This window comes from Oreochromis niloticus, linkage group LG23 (genome assembly GCF_001858045.2).
Source record: "Oreochromis niloticus isolate F11D_XX linkage group LG23, O_niloticus_UMD_NMBU, whole genome shotgun sequence".
In the NCBI taxonomy this organism is placed as follows: Eukaryota; Metazoa; Chordata; class Actinopteri; order Cichliformes; family Cichlidae; genus Oreochromis; species Oreochromis niloticus.
In genome coordinates this window covers 13,756,812-13,783,143 of record NC_031986.2, presented here as the reverse complement: position 1 = coordinate 13,783,143, position 26,332 = coordinate 13,756,812, and the positions used below count along the sequence as shown (strand labels likewise).

Below are 26,332 nucleotides of genomic sequence, written 5' to 3'. Positions count from 1 at the left end.
ATTCCACTCCACATAAAAATAGTCACAGCAAAGAATTAATAAAGTTCGGATTTCTCCCAGAAGATGAGGATGGCAGATGGATATTCATACTATCCATCCATAGAATCACAAATTAACCTAACCCCACTAAGTAAATATCTTTTGACTGTGCAAGGAAGCCAGAGTAGCTGCAGACAATCCACACAAACACAGGGAGAACATGTAAATGTTCAAAGGGTACAAATGTACTCTTTTGGTGATGTCCCGTTGTTGGATAATTATTTGTTAATAGTTCTGTGGCCTAAAATTAATTTCACGTCATATCCACATCCCTGCCCCAAACCTCACAGGCGGCCACTTCAAACATGGCAACAGCAAAATAGACATACTTCATTCTAATGGCTCAAAATAAAGTAAAATCCTAATCAAATTCTAATAAAATATGACTATCAAGTGGACCAGTATAAAAACCGTAATGGTCGCAGAGGCCACAGAGCCAAGTGGTAGGATTTTCCACATTAAAATCAGATAAAAACCAGAAATGAAAGAGTTAAAAGCCATGAATTAAGGCAATTCATTCACAACATAATTACAAGTTTTTTTGGATGTTAATATTTTTCTCTTTTTTCAGTGCAAAGCAAACAAACTAACAGTACAGTACACAAGATGCTGGCAAGTTAAAATGTCAGTGTCTTTTATAAATAGTAAGTCTAGCATCATAGTTTTATAAATTATGTAGTCAGGGTAAAAAATCCCTCCATCTCTGATTATTATTGTACATGACTGTGACATGGAGTGGCCTCAGCATCATGATGAAGGCGACCGGAGGAGATAGTTTGGTAGACATCAATGTTTTGCCGATGAAGGCTCATGTAGCGGTCCTCTTTGTCCTAAACAACAATTTACACTGTCATTTACAGTGAATTAAAGTGTAGCTTAAAAAGCAGACATAATGCACTGCAGCCTTGGCACAATTTGAGAAGTGTAAAACAGAAGGAAAGCTCACAAACAGCTGGTGAGTTTCAGATCCTGTCAAGTTAGATAGTCCTGATCCGTTTTCTCTGTTAGGATAAAAATATCAGAGGTCATGGGGTGGACACAAAATACCTCACAAACAAGGCAAGCTATGTCTACAACAAATGTGTGGTTTTAAAAGAAACAATCAGATACTTTGGACACCACAGTGGCTGCTGTATGCAGTAATATGCTTGTGAAGTGATTGCAAAGTGTCATTTCACAAGTTTAAATGAGTCAGTAAGAGTTTTCACCTGTGAGGATTTCTCCTCAGGCTGTAACCGCAGGTTATCACAGCCACACTGATGAGTGAAGCAGCAGCAGAAATGATGGTAACTGTAGCCATGAACTTCATGCCAGAAAAATGTCCATCCTCTGTTGAATGTTGCCACACAAAAAATCATCCTTTGAAAACATGTTATATAAAAAGTGGAAAACATGTTTCTCTTTTCATTACATTAGAGTTACAATTACATCACTCAAACATTTCACTGATGAAATAACACCAAAGTTGTGACTGGAGCACACTTTTACAATGAAAATTTTAAAAAAAAATTAGCCAGAAGAACAGCTTAAAAACATTCCAGATGCTCATCTCCTGACTGAAACCTTTCATAAAGCTGCTGCAGGGGAGAATGAACACCTCAAAACATGTGTGACAGGAAAGCAGTGTTAACACAGGTCCAAACATCCACTTTGAATCTGTGCGGTGTGGGTGTAAATAGAAAATGTTTTTACCTCTCACAGTCACGCTGAGATGGAGAACATACAACCCACCACGAAATACACACTCACAGGTGTAGTTTCCACTGTCTTCAGATGTTAAGTTGACCAGGTGGAGAAACACAGTCTCATTTTCTTTGATCAGTGTGAACCTGGAGTCACACCCATGAATAAAGCCTTCATCGTAACGATAGAGCAGACGGCACTGTTCTCCTCGGCTCCTCTCTGTGCTGATCTCACACACTATCATCACAGTAATATTCAATGTTGTCTTGCTGCATATTTGAGTGGCATCAGGTTTCTTTCCAATTGTCTTCTCAAGAGTCTCTATAAATTGTTACAGTTAAAATGAAACAAAATCTGTATTATAGTTTCTATATATTTGTTGTTGTGTGAAAATGAATCACATATATTATTTCACTAACCTAACTAAAGCTTTCATCTTAAACACCTGATATGACAGTATTTTAAAAATATATACATATATATATATATATATATAATTACCTTCACTGCTAAAACCCACAAGTAGATGCAGAAGCAGGAGAAAGCAGAGTTTCCGTGCAGTCATACTGGTGAGGAAGTAACTGTGGCTGACAGTGTGAGGTAGACTATAATGAAAGCAGGAAGACTTGCACTCCTCCTTATTTCACCCCTTGTGTCCAAACTCAAACTTTTACTATGTCTAAAATAGAAGTGCATGAAAGTGGAAGGACAGTAGAAGGTAAACCACCAACATTGTTTAAGCCATGGCACATAGAGCCAGACTGATCTCTGTGTATCTGGATGGACATTGTGTTAAAATTATGATGAGATCTGTGTTAAAAAAACAAAACTGGTCTGAAACAAAGAGTCATGTTTGCCACAGTTTATTGTGTTCGTATTGTATTAAATCTGAGAGCCTGAGTTGGAGTATTATGACTGAATGGTCTCCGTTACTGGGAAACAAATATCGTGTGAAAGGTGAACCATATAATAGTGATCACACAAAAAGATTTATCTGCAATATTATATATTATTATATTATGAAACTATGTCACCTAAAGTTTTATATACTTTAAAATGTTTCATAGAGCTTTATTATCCACTCCGACAGTTCCTGTGCTTCTTGCTGAGCGTGTCTTGTTGTCATGTTGATGGTTCACTGAGATGATAGTCTGGTAGGAGTCATTCGATGGCTGCTGAAGGTTTGTGTAGGGCTGATCTGGCTCATCGTCATCCTTTAAAACAGTGAAATATTTCAGGTATTAAACAAGTTCAACCCGGTCTCCCCACACATTTTATTGATCTTTAAATCTCTTCATCTGTTGCATTGGTTATTCAATATTTCTGCTCATTTCTGTAACAGCTTCTTATCAAAATGCAAATCAAAGGACACTGAAGTGGGCACTAATAGCATTATAACACTAATCTGTAATTATCTGTATAAGTAGTTAACGTCCTAAAACATAAATGTACATTTTTTATGTTTAATAGCAAACTTTTAACTAGCTGCCGTAGATTGTAGCAATAAATCGCTCACCAAACTGTTGGGATTTTCAGGTACAGACGCTCCAGATGTTCCTGACCTTAAGCAGCCACTTTGATAAGAAAGGATGTCAGCTTTAGTGTAACATGTATTTACATTCACACAGAGAAAAGTCAAGTAAGAACATCTACATTTATATTATCTTCTCTCTTAATAATGATAATTACTTTTGGAAGGATAAAAAATGTTCATTCTTGACATGATGTTAAACATACACCGAATTCAAATTTATTGAAATGTGATTTTTCTTTTAACTTTCTCTATATCGATATCATCTTTGAATTACTACAGCAAAAATAGTCTCACCCATTACTTTTCCTCCAGTAGATAAATCCCACAATAACTCCAGTTATAAGGATGATCACAACACCGGGCAGATAAATGGAAAAAGATTTTTCTTCTGAGGTCTGGGCCTCGTTTGTATCTAAATCATTGAAAAGATGTATTTGTCAGCAGAATCATTTACTTTCATTTCCTGAAAATCAAAACACAAATCAAACACAGTTTACATCTACTGAAACTCTGAGTGAAGTAATGAAATCCCAGTTTTATAACCACAGAGCTTTAAATATTGTCACTGTACTCTTCTCTTTTCTTCTTCTTCTTTTCTTCTTTTGTAGTCTTTTCTGAATATTTCTATCAACTGAAATTGTTACAACTGCTTATATACATTCACTGGCCACTTTATAAGGTACACCTGTTCAGGGTGTAACAAAAATATTTCAGTGTTCATTTCATTTGTCAATCACATGGCAGCAAATCAATGCATTTGAACAGTCATGGTCAAGACTGAAGTTCAAACAGAGCAACATGTTACTGGTCTGAGTGCTTCACAAACTGCTGATCTGCTGGGATTTTCCCACACAATCATCTCTAGAGTTCACAGAGAATGGTCTGAAAAATAGAAAATATCCAGTGAATGTGATTCTCTGGGTAAAAATGCTTTTTACACATCAAACCTTGAGGCAGAGCGGACCACATTGGATATCACTGCTGCCCTCTAACAACAAGCTGAGGCTACAGTTTGCAAGTCTGGACAACAGAAGATTAAAACCACAATGCCTTGCCCGATGAATTGATTTTTAACAGTTCAGACTGCTGGTGGTGTAATGCTCTGTGGGGGATTCTCTTTGCACACTTTGAGACCCGTAGCAACCACTGAGCATCATTTAAACACCACAGCCTGCCTGAAGGTTGTTGCTGACCACATCCATGCCTTTATGTTCAAAAAATACCCATCATCTGATGGCTGCTTCCAACAGGATAACACACCATGTCATGAAGCTCAAATCATGTCTAACTGGTTTCTTGAACTTAGCTGCACTCAAACGGCCTGCGCAGTCACCAGATCTCAATCCAGTAGAGCACTTTGGGATGTGGTGGAACGGGAGGTTTGCATCAAGTAAGAGCAGCTGACAAATCTGCAGCAACTGTGTGATGATGTAATTTCAATATGTCTTGAGAATCTTTGAGGAATGTTTTTAGCGCCGTGTTAGAGCTGTGCCACAAAAAATGAAGACATGTTTGAGAGCCAAAGGTGGTCCAACTCGGTTCTACAAAGATGTACTTAATCAATAAGTGAGTGTATTTAAGCTGCTGTAAGTGAAAATAAGAAGAAAAGAAATGAACAAATTACATGAATAAAACGACATAAACAGGTCAATGCAATGCTAACACAGTGCTGAATAACTGTGTCAAATAAAGGAACCAAAATGCATTTACCTTCTACAGTGACACTGATATGGACAATATATGTCCCTTCAGTATTTGTACACTCACAGGTGTAGTTTCCACTATCTTCTGGTGTTAAACTGGTCAGCTTGAGAAAGGCAGTCTGATTTTTTTTTATTATTGAGAACCTGGGGTCACATTCCTGAGTAAAGTTCTCTCCATGTCGATAGAGCAGATGACACTCTCCTCCTGTGTCCCTCTGTGTGTTGATCTTACAGATAATCAAAACAATAGTAGTCTGACTTTCCTTGTTGCAAATCCGAGTGACATCGTGTTCTCTCCTAACTGTCTTCACAACAGTCTCTGTAAACAGTGACAGCAAAATACAGTATCAATACAAAATTCAGTCTGTGTCAGAGAGGACTTTGGTTTCTATATTTTGTGAATGTTAAACCATCTTTTAAATCCAATAATAATGTGTTTAATTTAAATTAAAAGCAAGTAGGTTATAAATTTAAAAAATAGTAATAATGCATAATGAAAATAGTTTCTTTGTATTACCTTCAGCATCATGGGACACGGCTAGTGGTAACAGCAAAATCAAGCAAAGTTTTGATACGTCCACACTTGTCAACATGTCTATAAGCCACAGAGTCGCTGAAAGTGAAGAGGAAGATGTGCGGAAAGAAACTAACTGAAGCTTTCCTGGCTAAGTAAACGTCAGACTGTTGCCCTTCACAGGGTAAGTGTGAAATAATGTTAAAAGGAAGTGTACTTACAGGACTGCTTCTACTTTCATATTAAAAGGCTGCAAAAGTGAAACACCGAGCCAGCTCCCACACAAAAAGAAAACAAGCTAATTTTTCTTTATCACGGAGGAATTATTACACTGCTTAAACTGAAGGATGGATGATATTGTAAAAGTAACAACAAAACTAGCATTTATCATAACATTATAAGTATTTTAAACTAAAATAGCGTGTTAAGTCATCAAACCGCTTCATCCAATCACTCATATACTTACAAAGTTTTGCCTGAATTACCTTTAAAATTTGTACGAAGATTTGCATAAAATGAATAAAACTGACATGCTTGCATTTGTAGTGTAGTGCAATAGGTGTATGTGGCTGAGGGATTCCCATGATGCAATGCGTATTTCTTCTTCAGTCACCTTTCTCACTCACTATGTGTTAATAGACCTCTCTGCATTGAATCGTACCTGTTATTAATCTCTGTCTCTCTTTCACAGCATGTCTTTTATCCTGTTTTCCTTCTCTCATCTCAGCCGATCTCTGCAGATGGCCCCGCCCCTCCCTGAGCCTGGTTCTGCTGGAGGTTTCTTCCTGTTAAAAGGGAGTTTTTCCTTCCCACTGTCTCCAGACTGCTTGCTCATAGGGGGTCATATGATTGTTGGGCTTTTTCTCTGTATGTAATATTGTAGGGTCTACCTTACAATATAAAGTGCCTGGAGGCACTTAATATTGTTGTGATTTGTCGCTGTGCAAATAAAATTGAATTGAATTGAAAATGAATTGAATTGTGAAGGCCACACCAGAAGCCACACAATTGTGAAGTCAGTAACGTCAGACACCAGCATCTTTATTTTAATTTTAATGCACATTTCCACAAACATAAATAATGACACGTGTTCCATAAACAATTTCTGGTTAATGTTTTACCGGTGCTGGGGGTCTGTTGGACTGCTGAGGGTAACTGGAGAGAAAATAAGATAAGATAAAACTTTATTAATCCCTCGGGTGAGTTCCTCTGGGAAATTCGGTCAAATGAAAATGCTACAGGAAGTTTTGTTTATGTCATTTCTCATGGGGTGGGGGGGATCTAAACCATTGAGCTTAAATATATTATTTGGGGTTTGTTTGGTTTTTTTTTATTTCTGAGTTAGATATTTGGTCAGTTTTGTGTTTGATTACTTTTAATTCAAAGTAAGTATTAAATTAACAGTTGGTTTTCATTCTTTGTTTTTAGATAATTTTTTTTTTATTTCTGTCCCCTCGTGTGTTTAACTGGCCTGTTCAGTCCAATTTACTTAATATTAATATAGCTTAGGAAATATTTAATCTGAGGTAAACATTTTGCTTTTCATTTGACCCCTGTCTTATCTGCTGTAATGGAGGAGGCAGGTTTATGACCTATAGTGCAGCCAGACACCACAGGAAGCCTTCCTCCATGTTTTTTTTTACAGTCATTGATTCAGCCAGTTTAAGTCTCCTTTGTATTTGTACATTAGATCACTGTGTGGGTTGTGTTGAGTGGTTATGTATTTGTAAGTTGCCATTATGACTTGACTAGTGGTGTTTATGTGACCTCTTTTAAGGGTCTAGTTTCATCAGTTAACTTTCTTTTCTTTTTTTTACACTTTGCTGTAAATACAACAACACTGCTAAAAACTCTAATTTAAATAATTACTACTGCTGCACCTATCAAATAAACTAAAATTTGCATAAGTGTTGAAATGCTGGACTCTTCCTCTCCTAAAACTGTGGCAGAGAAAAAATGTTGCAGGAGTGTTTTGGGCGGGTTTTTTTGTTTTTGTTTTTACATGTGTCAAGAGATTTATTCTAAAGACACTTCTTCAGCTAAGAGTCTAAGGGTAGAAACACACAGACGCTGTGGTTTTCACTTGTATACAAGGGCGGTCACAGAACGCTCACACCAGAGTGGGGGCCCTGTGATGCGCGCTCTGTTACCGCTCTGGTCTTTATTTATATACAAAGCAATACAACAGTGAATACGTCTATTCATAGGCAGAGGAATGTTAGTGCATAGGGAGTGAAGATAAGAGTGGTTCAGGTGTATGTGTGTGTGTTGTGAGATTCAGAAGGACGCGGCCCCTCTTCTTGTTAGAGAGCGCAGATAAAAGTGTCCAGCTCTCCTCTTCCTGCTTGTTCAGCTATTATCGCTGTGAGAAAGAATTTATAAAACAGTCTTGTAGTGGACAACAGTCTAAGTCATCAGAGGTCAACATACAGTATTCTATCATATGTAGACTTATATCATTAAAAGCTTATACTGACTACTAAGTACAATTTTCCATTGACAACATGATATGTAAGAAAAATAAGAAAAAGAAAGAAACCCTGTGATTTTAATGCGAATGCATTACTGACATCTTATCCAAGCACACATTATGCACACCACTTTATCTCCTATTACAACTGCAGCTTTTATTAGTGCATGTTCAAGTGACTTCTGATTCTATAAGGTCTTCACAAGAGTCTCTGCAATCAATTGATTACAATCAAGTGATTCAATTGAAACATGGAAATCAGCATTTCACCATTTTATACTATACATATATGTATTGCTTTCAAGACTGGACAGGAGTGGCATGTGACATTGTAGAGTAGAGTGTGTTGACAGGAGGAAAACTTGCACCCTCAGTAAATCACCCCCATCACTACCTAAACCTCAAAGTCTCTAAACAGGAAGTGCATCTGCATGAAAGCTTCTGTTTTATATGCAGACAGATGACCTTTTAATGTAAAACCTTTTTGTGTATCTAGAGAAACACTTTAACTATATACTCAACTATATAGTTTAACATTTGGTCTGTAACTATAATTTAAAAACAATAAAAAGGTTTAAAAGAATATACATAGGTGGCTAAAAAATACTGCCAGGTCAAACATCATGCAGATACAGAAGTCGCACTATTACAGAGCAATGCTTGCAATAGTCTTGCATGGTTAGCAAGTTAGATAGATGCAAATGTTAAAGTGCTAAAACAGACATGTAAAAAAATACAACATCATCTTAGCAGCTTATTGGTATTAATGTCTCTTAATAAGAGAACTGACTGTCACACGGTATTGTTGTAACTTAATATCGTAATGGGGAAATTATGGTTCAGTGGTAGTGCAGTGGCAGTCTCTGGGCAGTCTGTGGTCAGCTTCAAACCACCCGTCTACCTGCAGAGAGCGTCTGTTGTCAGATGGGGGCAGTGTTATAAATATACGGCACAAACGGTCTGTGGGCTACTGTTGTTGGTCCATCAGCCAGCCGTGGAGGAGAGTGAAGTTATAACATACAAAGCACTGAAGTGAAACTGAGGTTTAAAACCAATGAAAAATGTCCACTGCAGCTGCTGTCTGTGACTCTCATGCATCTTTTTTGATCTGTGATGTTTTTTTCACCCGTTTTGCTGTTGCTGGTCAACCGATCAGCATCTGACAGCTTCATCCACATCATGCACTGTGCAGTGGGATTTTGGAAACCTGCACGGGAGAACATCTGCAATCACTGAAAACACTTCTCTGCTGGCTCTGTTTGTTGGCACATACCTCCCAAGCTGGACACAAACTTGTTAGTATTGAGTTAATGCCTCTGTTGATTCTTGTCAGGTACTCCAGTTTTGTCCCACGGGCCAAAGACATGCATGGTTTAGGTTAAGTGCACTTCTAAATTGGCCATGGGTGTGAGCATGAAGGTTTGTCTCTTGTCTGCTCGCGCTGTGACAGAGTGTATCCAAGGTGTACCTCGGCTTTTGGCTTTACACAGCTGGGACAGGCTCGAGCAGCCCTGTGAACTTCAACTGGATGACTGAAAGAAACTAGAAGTTAACTTGAGTTCTAGTTCAAATGTTTTCGTAGTCATTAGACACCTGATCCATTTCCAGATTATCCTTGCAGGCATTTTCAGCACGTCTTGCTGCATGTGTCCTGATGTTACGCTGATAGCGGACTGAGGTGATATTTTGATAGAGATCATTTCCTGGCTGCCGAATGCTTCTGTACTGGTCCCCCAGGTCATTGTCATACTGTAAGAAAATAATATGAAAAATTATACTGCATGATAATGAAGTTAAATTAATTTATTGAGCATCAGTTCACAACAGTTGTCTCAATGTGTTTATATTGTAAAACAGTCTAAGGCCCTGCAATATTAAAAGCAAAACCAGACGACCTCCTATAAGCAAGCACATGGTGACAGAGAGAAAGGACAAAAGGCAAAATATGGGAGAGATTAATTATTACTAATGATTAAATTTAGTTGTATAAAAACACAGAGTGAAAAGAGTTTACTGAAAAAGAAACGCTCTTCTGCACATTGCACATTAAAGGACATCTCCTGGTCCGATATTCCTCTCAGTGATTCTGGAGGCCAAGGTAATGCTGTCCAGAGTAACTATCTGGTTAAAAACCATGTTCCTCAGATTTCTGAATTAAATAAAAACTGGTGGGTAAAAGTGCTTTTTGAAACCTCAGCTTTCCAACTGTGTGCACAGAGTGCACTGTAGATATTTGTGTTTAGAGCTTCAGTTGTATATCTTTGTAACTAAAACGACAAACATTAAACTTCTCACTACTTTGACTGTACAGGTATAGCTTAAGAATCAGTTACTCACCACAGAAGATGAAGTTTTACGGACAGATATTTCAACTGTTTCTGACTGTGAACGGCAACTTTGGATAAGAAAGGATGTCAGTGTTAATGAAACATGCAGTCACATATGCACAGAGAGAAATGCTAGAAAACCATCTGAGAGAGTTACAGAGTGAATATATCTGACACAAACTTTTATTAATTTCATTTATTTTTCACTTCATCTGCCAGCAATTTGTGATGTACACGCTGACACTATAGAAAAATTTAAAAATTCTTTAAACTATTACAAGAATGAAAGTTTCTCACCCACGACTTCTCAACCAGTAGATAAATGCCAGGTTAACCCCAGTTACAATGACGACTCCTGCTGCAGTGATCAAATAAAGTGAAATAGACGTGTCTGTTGAATTGATGTTCTCTTCCTCCTCTGAGATTGGTACTGAGATTGAATATAAAGAAGCGTTTTGATAACAATGTGATATTGTATTACTGGCATCATCAGGACATCTGTAATCACAGCAATAAATATAAAAAGCATCCCCAGACAGACTGAAACAAGCTACACAAATGAAATCAAAAACTGTAATCGGGTCACTTTCTTATGTTTGAGTACCAAAGCTGTAAATGAAAATTCTTAATAATGCAGTTAAACGAAGTATGAAAGAAAAGATATCTAAAAGTAAACTGATTAAATACAACATTAACGAAGTGGGAAATCACATAAAACATTCTTACCTTCCACAGCAACATTGAGATGGAGCTTATATGTTCCTCCAGTGTGTACACACTCACAGGTGTAGTTCCCACTATCTTCTCGTGTTAAATTTGTCAGGTGGAGAAATACAGTCCCGTTTTCTTTCATCAGTGTGAACCTGGAGTCACATTCATGCTCAAAGTTGTGTCCATGTCGATACAGCAGACTGCACCCTTCTCCTCTGCTCCTCTGTGTGCTGATCTTACACACTATCAGCATGATAACGTTCAGCGTTTCGTTGCTGCATATTGGAGTAACATCTTGTTCCTTCCCAGCCTTCTTCACAAGCATCTCTGCAATCAGCCATTTACAGTCAATACAGAGTTAATCATTGCTATAATTGTTAAAATATAATTGTTTGTGACAGCACATGACTTTTTATGTAATTACAAAGAAAGATAGAAAATAACTGAAGACATGATTATTAAAAAAGTATTTACCTTCATGGCTGGAACACACAAGTATAGGCAGAAGCAGGACAAAGCAAAGTTTCTGTACAGTCATATTGGTCAGGAAGTAACTGTAGCTGGTGTCAGTGTAAGGTAGATTATATTGAAGGAGGAAGACTTGCCCCCTCAGTAATTTGTTTTCTGTGGCTAACTGAACCTCAAAGCCTGTTTAAAAAGGAAATGCATTTAGAAAATAAAACTGTCTCATGACATCAAAACACGTCACTTGACGGAAGTGACTTTGTTCACACACTGACTTCAAAAGTGAATGGAAAATTAGGCCCCACTTTGTGCGACTTTGTATTTGTGTGATTTTTTGAGCAACAGCATGGCCTACTTTCAAAACATTATGCTTTTTCCTTTGCGCTGCATGCACACTGCACTGCATTTTTCTCTGGTGATGCAGAAAGCTAGAAAAAGGCCAAATATGACCTATGTAGACCTATATATCAGGGAAGGCGAGAGGTAAGGCACATTGAAGCTGGAAAGATACTACAACATCTGATTCTCAGTGCATGTGCAACACGTTACTGATTTCCAGCAGTGGAACAACAGGGTCACAGCCAACCGCAATGCTCTTCTCGATGAGCTGAATGCTTCGCTTGCTCGCTTCGATAACCTAAACAACGTAGAGATATTCTACTAGCCGAGGCAGCATGAAGCTCTTCACACACTGACTTTGACTGAGGCATCCAAGGTCATGAGAAGAATTCACCTCCAAAAGCAGCTACCCTGGCAATGTCTGTAATAGGTTTCTTAGTCATTTTGTGCCTGCATGCTTAAACCCCACCACCACAGTGCCCCTCTCTAGAAAAAATAGCATAATCTGTTTGAATGACTATGGCCCTGTCATGCTCACTTCAATTCACTTCCGGTGTGCATGTGCCAACCAGCACGCTCCTGCTTTTTCTCGTTAGTTTAGCTTTTTTTCTTACTTGTTTTTTTTCTTACTTGTTCTTTCATCTGTTTTATAATCGGTCCCTCAATCATGTGGATAGAGAGAGTTTTTGTTCGACATAATTTCCCTAGGGAAATTAAGCTCTTCAGCCTTGGACTACCACCATCTGTCTGCTGCTAGGTCCTGAACTTCCTTATAGATAGACTTTACGCAGTCATAGCTGGTACCAGGACATCAGGCACAAAGACAGTGAGAACAAGGATCCACAAGGCTGTGTGTTCAGTCCACTCCCGTACGTGTACACCCTCTTGACCTATGACTGCGTCTTTGCCCAAAGAAACACCTCCATCAAGTTAACTGACTACACAACCGTCATCTGGCTTATTGTTGGCAGCTTACAGGGTAGAGGTGGCCCTGCTGGTGTCCTGGTGCAAATAAAATCATCTCTCCTTAAAGGCCGAGAAGACTAAGGAGATGATTATCAACCCAAGGAAGAGGCAAGACTGGCACGCCCCATTATACATCACAGGGATTCAGGTGGAGAGGTTGAGGACCTTCAAACTCCTCAGCACTCACATCAGTGAGGATCTCACCTGGACTCACAACACTACAGATCATCAGGAAGATTAAAAAAGGCTCTTCTTCCTAAGGAAGCTGAAGAAATTTGCTCCTCAGCAACCTTTAGATACACAATGGTGAGAATCTCAACAACATCACAGTGTTGTATGAAAACTGCACCAATCATGACAGCGTGTCATTAGAAAGGGTTTCTGTGCACATAACAGTTTGTCAGCAACGAACACCACATTCAAATATCCATAAGTGCATGTGGCACCTGAACACTAAGGTCACAGCTGCATGTTCTGGATACTTGGGTGAAGAGAGGAGCTGAGCTGTCTGATCTGATCTGATCACATGGTAATGAGTTTGATCAGGTGGTGGGGGAGAGCATGGTGGACAGACCTTGTGTGCTCTCAACCACTGGCAAAGGCCCTGGTCTCTGAGACCTTCAATTCCCATCTCCAGCAGAACTTCAACAACTTTCAGAGGATGGGCCGGGGCTGGGGACACTGGACCATGTTCTGCACCTTGGGGGTGGGGTGATGCTGACTTGAACAGAGGATGTAGTCAGGCAGTGGAAGGAAAACTATTACCACTGACACACCCATTACTGGGGGTAAGGTCACTGAGGCAGTAGGTGAGCATCCGGGGAGGATGAGGTTCGCTTTGAGGTGCGGTGTCTGGCTCATCTCACTACAACCATTGCAAGAGCTTGGTCCACATTGCCAACATTAAGTCAGACTTGTTTCCAGTGGGTGTTGTACTCTGCAGTTCCCTGTTCATAGTTTTTATGGAAGGAATTTCCAGGTGGATCCAAGTGGCAGTCCGTTTTTTGGAAATGATGTGATTATGTTGGCTTCATCAGGCGGAGGCCACCAGCTTGCACTGGAGTCATTCACAGTCTGGTGTGAAGCTCTGAGAATGAAAATCATCACCAGGTCTGAATTGCTGTCTACTTTTACAGCTGCTGTGATGCAGACACTGCACCAGTCTGTTGTAGTAAAGAAAGTGCTGAGCATAAAGGTGAAGCTCTTGATTTACATGTTGATCTACGTCCCGACCCTCATATATGGTCACAAGCTACTAGGTACTTACTGAAAGACCAGGATCACTGATGCAAGCGGCAGAAAAGAGGTTCTGATTACTGCAGGTCACTTATAATACCCTGTTTATAAAAAGGGAACACAACATCATCAAGGACCTCCCCCAGTGTATATGACAATAAACTTCTTGATTCTTCAATATTTTTTCCAACTAGCATTTACAGAGACACAATACTTTTACATTTTTTAATCAGAAATAGAAAGATCTGTGAGTAACTGTGCACAATTGATGATCATGAGGCATACAAAATTATATGCCTAAAGAAATGAGGTCAGCTATATGGTCAGTGTTTCAGGAGCATGAGACGTTTCCCATAATCAAAACAAGATCTTGGTGAGGCATTACTGCAGATGGAAATAAATTTGGTGTCACAGCAGGGCACGCTGGTGTTTTGAATAATGAACAAAGGAAGACAGGATTTAAATACACACAGGAGGTGATCAGGGGAAGTGGGAACACATGGGGAAACAGCTGACTGAAATAAACATAATGACGCCACAGGGGAAGTGAACCTAAACACAATGACAAAAACACACTAGACCCTTCAAAATAAACCATGAAACACTGAGAAAATAATCATAATCAAAGAATAAAACTAAAACACACAAAACACTGGGTCATAGACCCAGTACCGTGACATTTGTGACATTGCAAAAACATATTTAAACGATGTGGCAAACAACAGTCCGTGGTAACCTAGCTTTTGTTTTTTCAGAGATTTTACAACTCTGATCCATTTCTTTATAATTAAGTTGGGACAGTTTCTGTGCTGAGTTTGTCTGGGTGTGATGGTGCTCAGAGGAAAGTGTTTGGTAAAGATCATTTGCTGGCTGATGAAGGCTTGTGTAGGGGTCATCTGGGTCATGTTCATGTTCCTGAAAAATAGCATATAATGCTTGTTGTTATGCATACTTAATCAACTCACAGCCACTTCCTATTTGTGATTCGCATGTAACCAAGCTAAAAAGTCATAGGCTGAGGTAAGCGTGGGGAAACCGCAATAGTCGATTCAACAAATAATTATATATGCTTTAAAAATATACACATAACCATTTAACTGTGGTGTGTTAACGCAATGCCACGATCATAACAGGAGTAGAAATCCTGACAAATTCACCCCCGAGGTCAACCAGTGCAATGTTCAGAGAAACAGAGCTGCATCTAAGAATCTAAAGGCCTCAGTCAGCATCTGCAATTTTTAAATTCATGATAGCACAATTAGAAAACACTGAGCAAGTATGGTTCATTTGGAATTTGACTTTTGACTGAAAAGGGCATGGCAGCACATCTTTGCAAAGCTGCTGCTGAACAAACCAAAAGACTTTTTGCACAATCACCTTTGGACAGATGACACCGAAGTGGAGATGTTTGTTCATAATGCAAAAACCAACCACAGCATATTAGCACAAACACCTCAGACCAACTGTTAAGCACGATGGTGGCACTGTGGTGATTATGGGTTGCTCTGCAGCCACAGGACCTGGGGCCCTTGCAATCGCTGAGTTGTCCATGAACTCCTCTGTATACCAAAGTATTCTAGAGTCAAATGGGAGCCATCTGTTTAACAGCAAGAGGTTGGGTGAAACTGGGTCATTTGAAAGAACAATGATCCCAAACATAGCATCAGATCTGCAGCAGAGTGGCTGAACAAGAAAAAATGGAGGTGACCCAGTCAAAGTCCAGACCTCAACCTGACTGAAATGCTGCAGTGTGACCTGTGCATGCAAATTTACCTACATGGTTCTACAAGCTACTAAATCATGAAGTGTATTTAGTTTTTCAGCGGACTACAACGTCTTTCTTTTTTTCTTCACAAGACTCTAAATGTACATTTCTGTATGTCTAGTAACAAACTTTAAACTAGCTACGGTTTGTAGTATAAGAATATATTTGTCACGGTCCTGGGTCTGTGACCCAGTTTTTTCTGTTCTATATTATTAATCTTTGATGTCTTGATGTATCTTTGTTTATTCTAACGTTTTGGTTCTGTGTTTCTCCTCTAGTGTAGTCAGGTCTGTGTTTAACCCGCATCTCTGAGTCTGTCTTTGCGTGTGTGAGTTTCCTGTTTTACTGTGAAGGTCCGTGTCTGATGTCCGTGTGTTCAGTTTACGTTTCCCCTGTCCCGTCATGTCTGATTACTCCCAGCTGTGCCCTCCTTCTGTGTCTCATTCCCTTGTTATCCCTCTGTGTATTTAAGCCTTATGTCTGCCTCTGTTAGTGGCTGGTTCGTCTGCGTTATTTCCCTGCGTCAACCTGTGTTTCTTCCCCCATGTTTCTATGTCTCCCCAGGTCTCCAGTTAGCGCTTCAGGTTTGTTTTGTTAGTTTTTTTTTCCCAGTTTAGGTTTTATTTAGTTTCCTCCACTCCTCTGCCGTTTCTGTTTGTATCACCACCTTCTCAATAAAAACTCCCCTGCATCTCAGCTGCCTGCATCTTGGGTCCTCATTAATTTTCACACGGCTCATTCCACGAGCGTTGACAATATTACTCACCAAAGAGCTGTGAGTTTCATGCATAGACTGTCCGGATGCTTCTGACCTCAAACAGCCCCTTAAGAAAATATAAGTATAAGTACATTTATAAACACCGAAAAATCCAGAATGAACTTAAACATTTACTTTACAATTATCTGGGGAACAATCAAAATGGTGTAATGAGTTTTAATACCATTACAGTCAAAGATTATCTCACCATAGGCTTTTCACTTGGAAGATAAATCCCAGAATAACTCCACTGATGACGACCGCCACACCAATCAAATAAATGGAATTAGTCATTTTGGCTGAAGTCTGAGCCTCTTTCTGATTTAATCTTTTCTGACTGACATCATCATCACTACATTATCCTATCAGACATATTTAAAACAAAGTTTCATTCATTTATATTAATATAAATTTAGTCACAGTGTGGTCGATTTAAACAAAGAGAGTTTACCTTTTATGGTGACATTGACATGAAGATTAAATGTTCCATCAGTTTTTATACACTCGCAGGTGTATCTCCCACTGTCCTCTGCTGTTAAACCAATCAGGTGGAGAAATCATCATCATCAACGTGAACCTGGGGTCACATTCATTAACAAAGTCCTGCCCGTGTTGATACAGCAGACGGCACTGTCCTCCTCTGCTCCTCTGTGTTCTCATTTTACAGACAGTCAGCGTAATAACATTTTGTTTCATTGGAGCATATTTGAGTTTCATATGGAGTCACAACCTGCTCTCCTCTCGATCTTTTCACAAGAGTCTCTGCAATCAGTCACAATGAAATACAAACGGTGAATTGAATCTGTGTCAAAAGTTACTGCAAAGATTATAATCCCACCACAAAATATTTACTTTTTCACCTTAAACTAAAAATTTTGTGAAAACTAGTTTCCTTACATTACCTTCCCATTAATTTTTGAAGCACATGGTTGTTGGAAAAACCAGAATAAAGCCCAGTTTCAGTATGTCCATACTCATCGAGATGTCTTTGCACAACAGTGTAACACATGCCAACAGTGCAGAGGATTTTCTACTGAAAAGAGGAAGACACTGGTGAACCTGAAACAACCACTTCTCATAGAGGTACATCTAGGTCAGAATTTTCTTACAAAGGAAGACCATTTACAGTAATTGTAGACTGAAAAAGAAAGCAAAACAGCAGACAGGCACAGTGATGCTAAAAGTGGCATCACTAAAGACCAGGTCCACAGTCATATGTTCCCACTACTGTCGGAAAGTAATCCCTTTCACTTTCACTGTCATTTTAACAAGATAAGCCTTATTTACTGGAAAAAGGTACAGAAAGTATAACCCTATTGCCAAGAAAGCTGGGATGCTGTGTAAAAGCATCCCAGCTTCCCTCCCCTAAGCAGGGGGAGGGGAGCTGGGATAGCAGCTGCTATTTTTTTTTTTTTAATTTAATTTTTTTTTTTTTTAAATTCTCCCCTAAGCAGAATGCAATATTTTGCAAATCACTGTAATGTTATTTGCAGTTATTTTCTTGTGTTTTTGTAAAACATAAACTTAATAAATTTCAAATCATTCAGAAACACCTGGGAAACTTTAATAATGTTAAAAACTCAGCAGCTGGAATATCTGCCAGATCACAAGGTCATTGATTGACTATTAAAAAAAACAAAAACAATATGAGGGCCCTTAGTTATTATAAGTACAGTATAATAGTTGGCCTTCAGGTACCACTCCAAGCCTCGGGAAGAGTAAACACAGTTATCACTGAGTCCCTAAATGCAAGATAAAACTGTAGCATGCAAAGAATAGGAAACCTGCTGAAGTTTAAACCAAGCATCAGAATCAGGAAGAAAGGCATTTTAAGTCACTTCGAACATGGCATGGTTGCTGGTGGTCTTTGTATATCACAAACTGCTGATCTACTGGGATTTTCACACAAAACCATCTCTGGGGTTCACAGACAATGGTCTGAAAGAGAAAATATCCAATAAGTGGCAGTTCTCTGGGTGAAAATGCCAGAGGTGAGAGGAGAATGGCCAAACTGTGTTGAGCTGAGATGAAGGCAACACTTACGGTGCGCACACACCGAACGCGATAGAGGCGGCCAGAGCGTCAGGTGTACATGTAAAGTCAATGGAAAGAGCGCGATGACACGCGATTGCGCATCCGGCGAACATGCGGAAGCAGATTTGCGTCGCGAAAACGCCAAAACCCGTGAAACGCGCGTCAGTGTACCGCGTGGGGCGCGTTTGACTCGCGAAGAAAACCACGCGTGTCAGATTGTGTGTTGCATTTTGTGCACACGCACGTACCGCGCCAACCGCTGGAGTTGGAAAATATGAACTCCGGCGTCAAATCGCGCCCCGACAACCAATCAGGAGGCCGGTGACGTGGCTGTAACCAGGTCACAGGTGCAGATCAAACCAAAGCCCTTCATTCTTCATTCAGTATGGAGGAAAAACTTATCACTGCCGTGGCTAATCACCCAGAGCTGTATGATGCCAGCTGCTACTTCTACCGAGACAGGAATAAAAAGGACCGAGCTTGGAGGCACAGAAGTGAGGAGATCGGGCAACCTGGTAAGTTCATTCATTCTCCTTTTTAATTTTCAGACTGACCCGATAAAGCTAGCAAGCCCGCCTACTGTCCCGCTATTTTCCCACTGATGTACAAATACCTTTCCGCTAACAAGATAATGTGTTTATTCAGAGGACATCTGCAGCACAACACATCTGGCACAACTTCCTCCCACATTTCCGGTCCACGCGCGTGGAAAGATGCAATTTTGAGGCGCGATGGGTTTTTCTTGGACACGCGTTGAGGTGCGAATGTGCACGCGTCAAATTAGGGGCGTTTAGGGCGTTTTCGCTCGCCTCTATCGCGTTCGGTGTGAACGCAGCCTTACAACCAAGCTGAACTCCTTGTAGAAGATGTGCTACAACAGCAGAAAACCACACTGGGTACCACACCTATGGGCTAAGAATAGGAAACTGAAGCTACAATTTGCACACCTCACCAAAATTGGACACCAAAAGTAACTAGTAGCAACATTCACAGTTTAAGGTTAGAATTTGGCATAAACAACACAAAAACATGGATCTATCCAGCTGTGTGTAGCAGAATGAATATTATATTTAATCTGGCATTGCTAATTGCCAGTTAGTGGAAATGAGGTTATGTGGTTTAAAAAAAAAAAAATAGCAGCTGCTATCTAAGCATCCTTCATCCATTGGCACTGTCTAGGTCTCTGGTCATCTGACTTTCCTAGCTGTTATAGATCAGAGTCACAAACATGTCCTTGCTGCCTCAGTCTTAATTGGCTACTTTTTTTTTTTGATTGATTGTAAATTTTTATTATTTTCTATATCAGTGGAGAACCAATTCCAACAGTCTTAGAGAAGCCCATAAAGAGCCTGGGACGGTGGTATAATGCAGACCTCAATGATACGTGGCAACTAGAACAGCTAAGGCAGAACTTGGCTGATGACCTCAAGCAGATTAACAATACTGCACTCCCAGGAAAACTGAGGCTCTTGTGCTTCCAGTTTGGGTTATTACCCAGACTCCTGTGGCTGTTGACAATGTACGAGGTCTCACTCAATCACGCCAATCGACTAGAGAGGCTAGTGAGCTCCTACGTTAAGAAGTGGCTCGTACTTCCCAAATGCCTCAGCAGCGTTGGACTCTAAAGCGACAGGATACTGTCATTGCCTATGCCTAGCCTGGTTGAGGAGTTTAAATGTGCAAAAGTGAGGCTTGAGATGTCACTCACGGACTCCCGGGACCCCATAGTGAGAGGCACTGCTCCCACCCTAGCAACAGGAGGAAGTGGACCCCAGCCACATCTGTGCTACAGGCGAAATCCGCTCTTCAGCATCGTGACATGGTGGGTTACGTCCAACAGGGCAGAGGAGGATTTGGTATTGGCGCAGTAACACCTCGGTGGCAACAGGCGTCTGTAACCGAACATCGAAAAATGGTGGTGGAGGAGGTGCGTCGACAGGAGGAAACAGCCAGACATGCCAGAGCGCTGGCCAAACAAGGTCGCTGGGTGAATTGGGAGAGTGTGGAAAAGAGGAAACTCTCATGGAGTGAAATCTGGGGAATGGAGTCTAATAGACTAAGTTTCATCATCCGAGCGACATACGATGTGCTACCTTCCCCAATAAATCTGCAGCTGTGGTTTGGAAAGGACCCAGCCTGCCCCCTGTGTACAGTCCCAGCAACACTCAAGCACATCTTGGTTGGTTATAGGACTAGCCTTACTCAGGGCAGATACACATGGAGACACAACCAGGTTCTCGGGTGTGTAGCCGAGAAAGTTGAGTGCAAAAGAAAATCCGTCAATGCTCAACCTTTCACGGGCCAAGTGGAGCGTCAGTTTTCATCAGCATTTGTCCGGGAGGGAGATAAACCGAGGATGAGCCCCTCAACTCCGGACTTGGGTCCGCTGAAGGTTGCTAGGGATTGGCAGATGCAGGCAGACTTGGAACAGAGGCGAATTTTTCCCACAGAGATCGTAACAACAACTTTGCCACCAGACCTCGTCCTTTAGTCTAACTCCCAAAAACTTGTGTACGTCATTGAGCTGACGGTACCATGGGAAGAAGCAACTGAGGAAGGGTTTGAGCGTAAGAAGCTGCAGTATGCCAACTTAGCAGCTGAGGCAGAGGACAGAGGCTGGAAGATCAATGTGGAAGACACAACAGCAAAGCTGCTCAGAGAGATTGGGATCAGAGGACAGGCACAACGGCAGGCTATAAGAGAACTAATTAACACTGCTGAGAGGACCAGTCACTGGCTATGCTTAAAAAAGGCTGACATCACTTGGGCAGCTAAGGCAGTCAGCTAACTGCAAGAGAAAGGAAATATTCCGCTCTTCTCCCCTCTGCTCTTCTTCCCTTTTCTGGGAGGCAGTGGGGAGGTAGAGCGTACAGCCCGATCGGGCGGGGAGGTGTGGAAAGCCAGATCGGGTGCCCCCCTTCCGGCTCTCCTCTCTGCTCTCTCCTATCTTGTCCCTTTTGTCTTACTTCTCTCTATCACCTTTTCTATCCCTTTGAAGAAGTTAGGTTCCATAAATGCTAAAGAGGTAAGTATTATTTCTCAGTTGCAGTGAATAGAAAAATAAACTGTAGGAAACTAAACAGAAGAAAGAAGAAGAGAAATAACAAGTTAACATAAACCATTGACACACTCCAGGGCCTGATCAACCCTGGCAGGGCCTCTTTGGATGAGGATGTCTAGTGATAATGGCCGAAACACCCGATGAATCCAAGGTCCACTACTGACGATGTGTCCCAATCTGGTAAAGTGTCTGGGCTGCCTTTCCCCATCACAACCATCCCTCAAGATTTTCTCCATTTAAAGCAATGCATTATCAGGGACTGTAAGATCTAGTCCTTTTTACTGAATTCTCACACCACTGCCACTACTGTGTTTCTGCAGTAGGGTTAACCACAGACGGTGTATTTGACAGTTTTTCTGTTTTGGATATATTAATAAATTGTTTCCTTTATTCAGAAGCTAAAGGCCTAAAGTGTTGGTGACTGGATGCCTTGGTCGTGGGACCTTTTGTGTGCCATAATTATTTATGCACTGGTGGTTTGAGCTGCAGGTGTGAGTTGGTGATTTTTTGGGGCATCCCATTCACCCATAAGTCTCAGCTCTGAATTTATAGCACATATGCAATTCAATGACCAGCTCATTTAATTTGACATATTTTAAATTGCTGTCAATAAATTGTTGTTTTTACACCTTGAACCACGTCTCTGTCTCAGGTTTAACAGACCTGAGTGAATAGCATAGTTTCAAATGAGATATTCTCCAAGTGAATCTCCCAGGGCGGCATTGTTGGGTTTTTCCCAATAATTTTAAAAGTGCCAGGATTTTAGTTTTTCTGACAAATTTAACACAAATTTGCTCTCTTTTTTTTCAAACAATAAGAGCAGACATTTCAGTTTTAAAGCTATTGAAACTGGTCTCCTCACTCCCTTAAATCTGATGCAGTGTTGCAGAAATAATAGTTGAGTGATGCTTTTGTAGTGCATTTTTTAATTTGCTAACATCAAATTCACTATGAGCAATTAAAAAAATTAAAAAGTTAGTTTTTAAGGACCAAGGGTTTTACCATATCTGATGAGAAAATAAGTGAGATGTTGCTACGTCAAGTAAAGTGCTAAAACTGACATGTTTGCTTTGGTGGTTTTCAGCTAGAGGTCTAAATTTGATCTGTAATTAGAAGTCTGCATCCTCTATGCCGCTCTTTGCAAACTCACTTTCATATAGCACCCTTAAAACACAAGTGCATGATAAAAATGCACTCTGTGCAATGCAATGACTTAACTTTTATCAAATTAAGATTTCATGATTAAAATTATTTTGCATGCCTTCAAAACTTAAACATTAAAATCTTTTGGTTTATTTTCTTCTATAATAAGGATTACATATGAATCATTTATAGCCAACACAGTACAATCATGATTAAAATGCACAGACTTAACTCTGTTATATGTTTAAGAAGATTCATGGAGTCTGGCAGTGACGACTCTGTAGCAGGTAGATCTGAAGATGATTATACAGAACTCAAGGCATGAAACAGCTCTTGGAGCGAGTTATATTTCACAGTTTGTTGTATTTGTATTGTAATAAAGAGAATATGTGAGCACAGTTTAAAGAGTTTGCCATGTTAAGACTTTATCCACCAGAATATTGTTTTGAACTTACTGGTGACTTGTGATACATATACATATTTGTGACTGATGAGAATAGTGTTGATATAAAATGCTCAGATGTTGGATACTAGATTGACTTTAAATGTTTTCATAGACACAATAGTCTGGATCATCGTCCTGATCATCACCGCAGAAATTTTCTGTGGTTCTTGTTAAGTTTTTCCTGAAATTGTGTTGATGATGACCCGGGGTGATAGTTTGGTAGAGATCATTTGTCGGCTGCTGAAGGCTTGCGTAGGGGTTCTCTTTGTCATCTTCATCCTATAAGAAGATTTTTTTTAAATTCTTTTTAATCTTATTTTTAATAAAGCAAAAACAAGACAAGGACATAGAATAAGGAAAACAGGACAAGCTTAAACCGACAAGGTAGAAGGGGGAGAGAGATGTAAATGAAATCAAATGACATAAGAAAGAAGGAATATCCATGGTGATAACAATCATTAACCTGACATCGACGTTTATCCACATATGTACACATATATACATACATAACATGCAAATATATACCTGTACATACGTGCACACATACATGTACACTCATACAAATATATAAGTAATAAGTAAAATAAATAAATTGTACAGTACATGGCACGACTGCTTTTGTGTCAGGTAACACTCATACACAGCCTTCTTCATACTTTTCACTCACGGTGTGTTAATCAGTTAATGATAACTTGATCATTTCCTAATGCCACTCAAAGAAGCATCAGCTAAAGTCAAAATCCAAAACCTAACTGTCCTCTTTAACCTAAGCTAGACTTTAATTACATTACTCACCAAAGACCCGGGACTTTCATGCACAGATAATCCAGGTGTTACTGGTACTGAGTAGCCACTTTAGATAATAACAGAGGATAGTGTTAAACATGAAATGTGAAACATGCATATGCATAAAAATCAAGGTTTAAAAAAAGTAACTTGCTCCAAAAAATTTAAAAAGAAAAAAGTCAGTATTCAAATTAAGCTATTGCAGTAACACATAAATAAAATTGAAGTCTGTTACCTGTGTTGAGTTCTCATCCAGTAGGTACATGCCAGAATTAATCCAGTTATAATGACGGCCCCTACTGCACCAAGGAGTCCAGAAGGGATTAAAGTTAATATTTCTGTTGAACCGGTCGACTCTTCCTTGCCTGAAAAAAAACATCAAACCATGTATGAAAGAACAGCTCAAGCTCAAAAGATCAACAATGAAAAAGAGGTGAGAAAATAGATCCTGCAACACATTAAGCATAATGTTAACCTGTGTTCACCTTCCATGAGAGCCCTCCGTGTTTTGTATTCCCACACATGTAGTACCAACCCACAGGAATACATTAAGTCTGGATTAAAAGGCGTTTAATAAATCCACACTTTACCTTTCAAAGTTACATTGAGTTGGAGCACATATGTTCCTCTGTTGTGTTCACACTCACAGGTGTAACTTCCACTATCCTCTTGTGTTAAATTCGTCAGATGGAGAAACACAGTCTGATTTTCTTTCATAAGTTTGAACCTGGAGTCACATTTGTTTAACACCTCTTGTCCATCTTGATACATCAGACTGCACTCTCCTGTCCTGTGCCGCTCACTGCCGATCTTACACACTGTCCGTGTGATATTGTTCAGCGTTTCCCCGGAGCAAATTTGAGTAACATCTGCTTCTCTCTCAATAATCTTCACAATAGTCTCTGCAAAACATTACAATAACCATGAACTACAGCATGGGTTAGCAACTGCTGCTGCTGCAAATGACAGAAAATGATGTCATCTGAATAAAAGAGATGAAAACTAATAGAGGAAAAACCTCATTACCTTCCACACCACAAAACACAAATACTGGCAGAAGTAGGAGAAAGTGCAGTCTCCGTACACCCATATTGGTTAAGAATTAACTAGTACAGCAGGTTTTAGCGTACTACGTCTTATAGTGAGAGAGGAAAGGACTTAGAGAGGAGGACAGTAACGCCCATCTGTGCTGTTCTCTAGGGACCTGAAATTAGTTGCATCTCTAAAAAGGAAGTGCTTGACAGGACTGCTTACTTGTGCCGTATTAAGACAACTGCAAGCAAGCATGTGAAAACAAAAATAAAACACAATTAGACATTAAAAAAAAAAAGAACTCAGTAAAATAAACTGTAGATTTTAAAGCAAGTGCTATTGGCTAGACGCAGTTCACTAAAAGTCAGAACTGGTATGCACACAGAGGCAAAAGCAGAATTACTCTGTATGTCTTTGGTCAAAAATATGACAAAAAAGTTGAGTGGGCATTAACCATCTAAGACTGTGTGCACTGCGCTCTACTTAAGAGACAAGGGGAAGTACAAACAAAGGTTTTGCTGCCAAAACCTCAAAGTAGCACCTTTTTCTGTAGGTCAATGACCCAATGATGATACAGCTTCACAGAAAGTACGAGACACGACGGATTCAACTTTCACGACGATCTGACTGCACTCATGGCAACGTTCTTCAAATTTTTCTATATTAAACATTTAAACCCAGCCGAGGCCTGCGTCTTTCTACTTGTCTGAAGAAATGGGGTTCTGCCCTTGATTCACATCATGCTAAATTTTGTGAGAGGCTTTTTTAAGAGAAGAGAAACACTCTGATAGCCTAAAAGCTCATCTCAAACCTTCTTTCTAAAAAATGTGACTCTGTTTCAAATTGAGAGAAAATGACACAAAAGTAGCTTGGTCTAAAGTTTTATTTAAGAGCATCTAAAGTCTTTGACCTTACCAGTTCAGCATCAGTATAGATTCTTAGATGTTATTCAGTGAATCTGACATTTTTACAACATTAAACCATAACTACAACTATAGTGAGTAATATATGGTCTTAAACAGGGCACCTATTTGTTCTTGGTGACCAAATTTGCATATAATCTAAACCTAGGTCAGTGGATGATGCTTTAAAAATAGGAAGGGATGTTGGCGGATGTAAGCCAAACTTCCCAGGGACATATGTTAGCGTCCTGTTTGTGGACTTCAGCTTGGTGTTGAGCAGTAGCAATAGTCCTGCACTCCAAATTGTCTGTGAATTACAAACCTTCTGACAGATACGAAGCATCGAGTAAGGCTGGAGAGAATCACATCCAGAACCTGAAGAATCAGCAGAGATGCGCCCTCTCCCCTTTGCTCTTCTCC

The 26,332-nt window shown here is 39.8% G+C and overlaps 3 protein-coding genes across 5 annotated transcripts; all 3 read right to left on the bottom strand.

Moving 5' to 3' along the window:
• Positions 1–556: 556 nt before the first annotated feature.
• On the bottom strand, positions 557–5,648 carry LOC102079804 (uncharacterized). 3 transcript variants are annotated; one of them, XR_003216514.1, is made up of 9 exons: positions 5,477–5,648; positions 4,967–5,278; positions 3,551–3,668; positions 3,239–3,296; positions 2,224–2,936; positions 1,789–2,043; positions 1,248–1,368; positions 986–1,040; positions 557–869 (listed from the first exon to the last, which is right to left on the bottom strand). XR_003216514.1 is itself a non-coding variant. In XM_025903422.1 (9 exons), the coding sequence occupies exons 5-9, from the start codon at positions 2,285–2,287 to the stop codon at positions 750–752; spliced, it is 672 nt and encodes a 223-aa protein (XP_025759207.1). In that variant the 5' UTR covers positions 2,288–2,936; positions 3,239–3,296; positions 3,551–3,668; positions 4,967–5,278; positions 5,477–5,648; the 3' UTR covers positions 557–749. The 3 variants fall into 3 exon arrangements, 2 of the variants coding, with proteins under 2 accessions (XP_025759207.1, XP_005463151.2); XM_025903422.1 differs by having other exon boundaries at positions 1,732–2,043; XM_005463094.4 differs by having other exon boundaries at positions 1,732–1,959.
• Positions 5,649–8,080: 2,432 nt separating this feature from the next.
• Positions 8,081–12,056, bottom strand: LOC102079718 (uncharacterized). The gene is made up of 5 exons (XM_005463093.4): positions 11,456–12,056; positions 10,997–11,308; positions 10,568–10,700; positions 10,281–10,338; positions 8,081–9,692 (listed from the first exon to the last, which is right to left on the bottom strand). Exons 1-5 carry the CDS (start codon positions 11,517–11,519, stop codon positions 9,510–9,512), a joined length of 750 nt encoding a protein of 249 aa, XP_005463150.1. The 5' UTR covers positions 11,520–12,056; the 3' UTR covers positions 8,081–9,509.
• A 10,438-nt stretch (positions 12,057–22,494) lies between these two features.
• LOC100703934 (uncharacterized) lies at positions 22,495–25,124 on the bottom strand. Its single transcript, XM_003458096.5, has 5 exons — positions 25,005–25,124; positions 24,569–24,880; positions 24,214–24,343; positions 23,988–24,045; positions 22,495–23,471 (listed from the first exon to the last, which is right to left on the bottom strand). Exons 1-5 carry the CDS (start codon positions 25,066–25,068, stop codon positions 23,289–23,291), a joined length of 747 nt encoding a protein of 248 aa, XP_003458144.1. The 5' UTR covers positions 25,069–25,124; the 3' UTR covers positions 22,495–23,288.
• Positions 25,125–26,332: the final 1,208 nt, after the last annotated feature.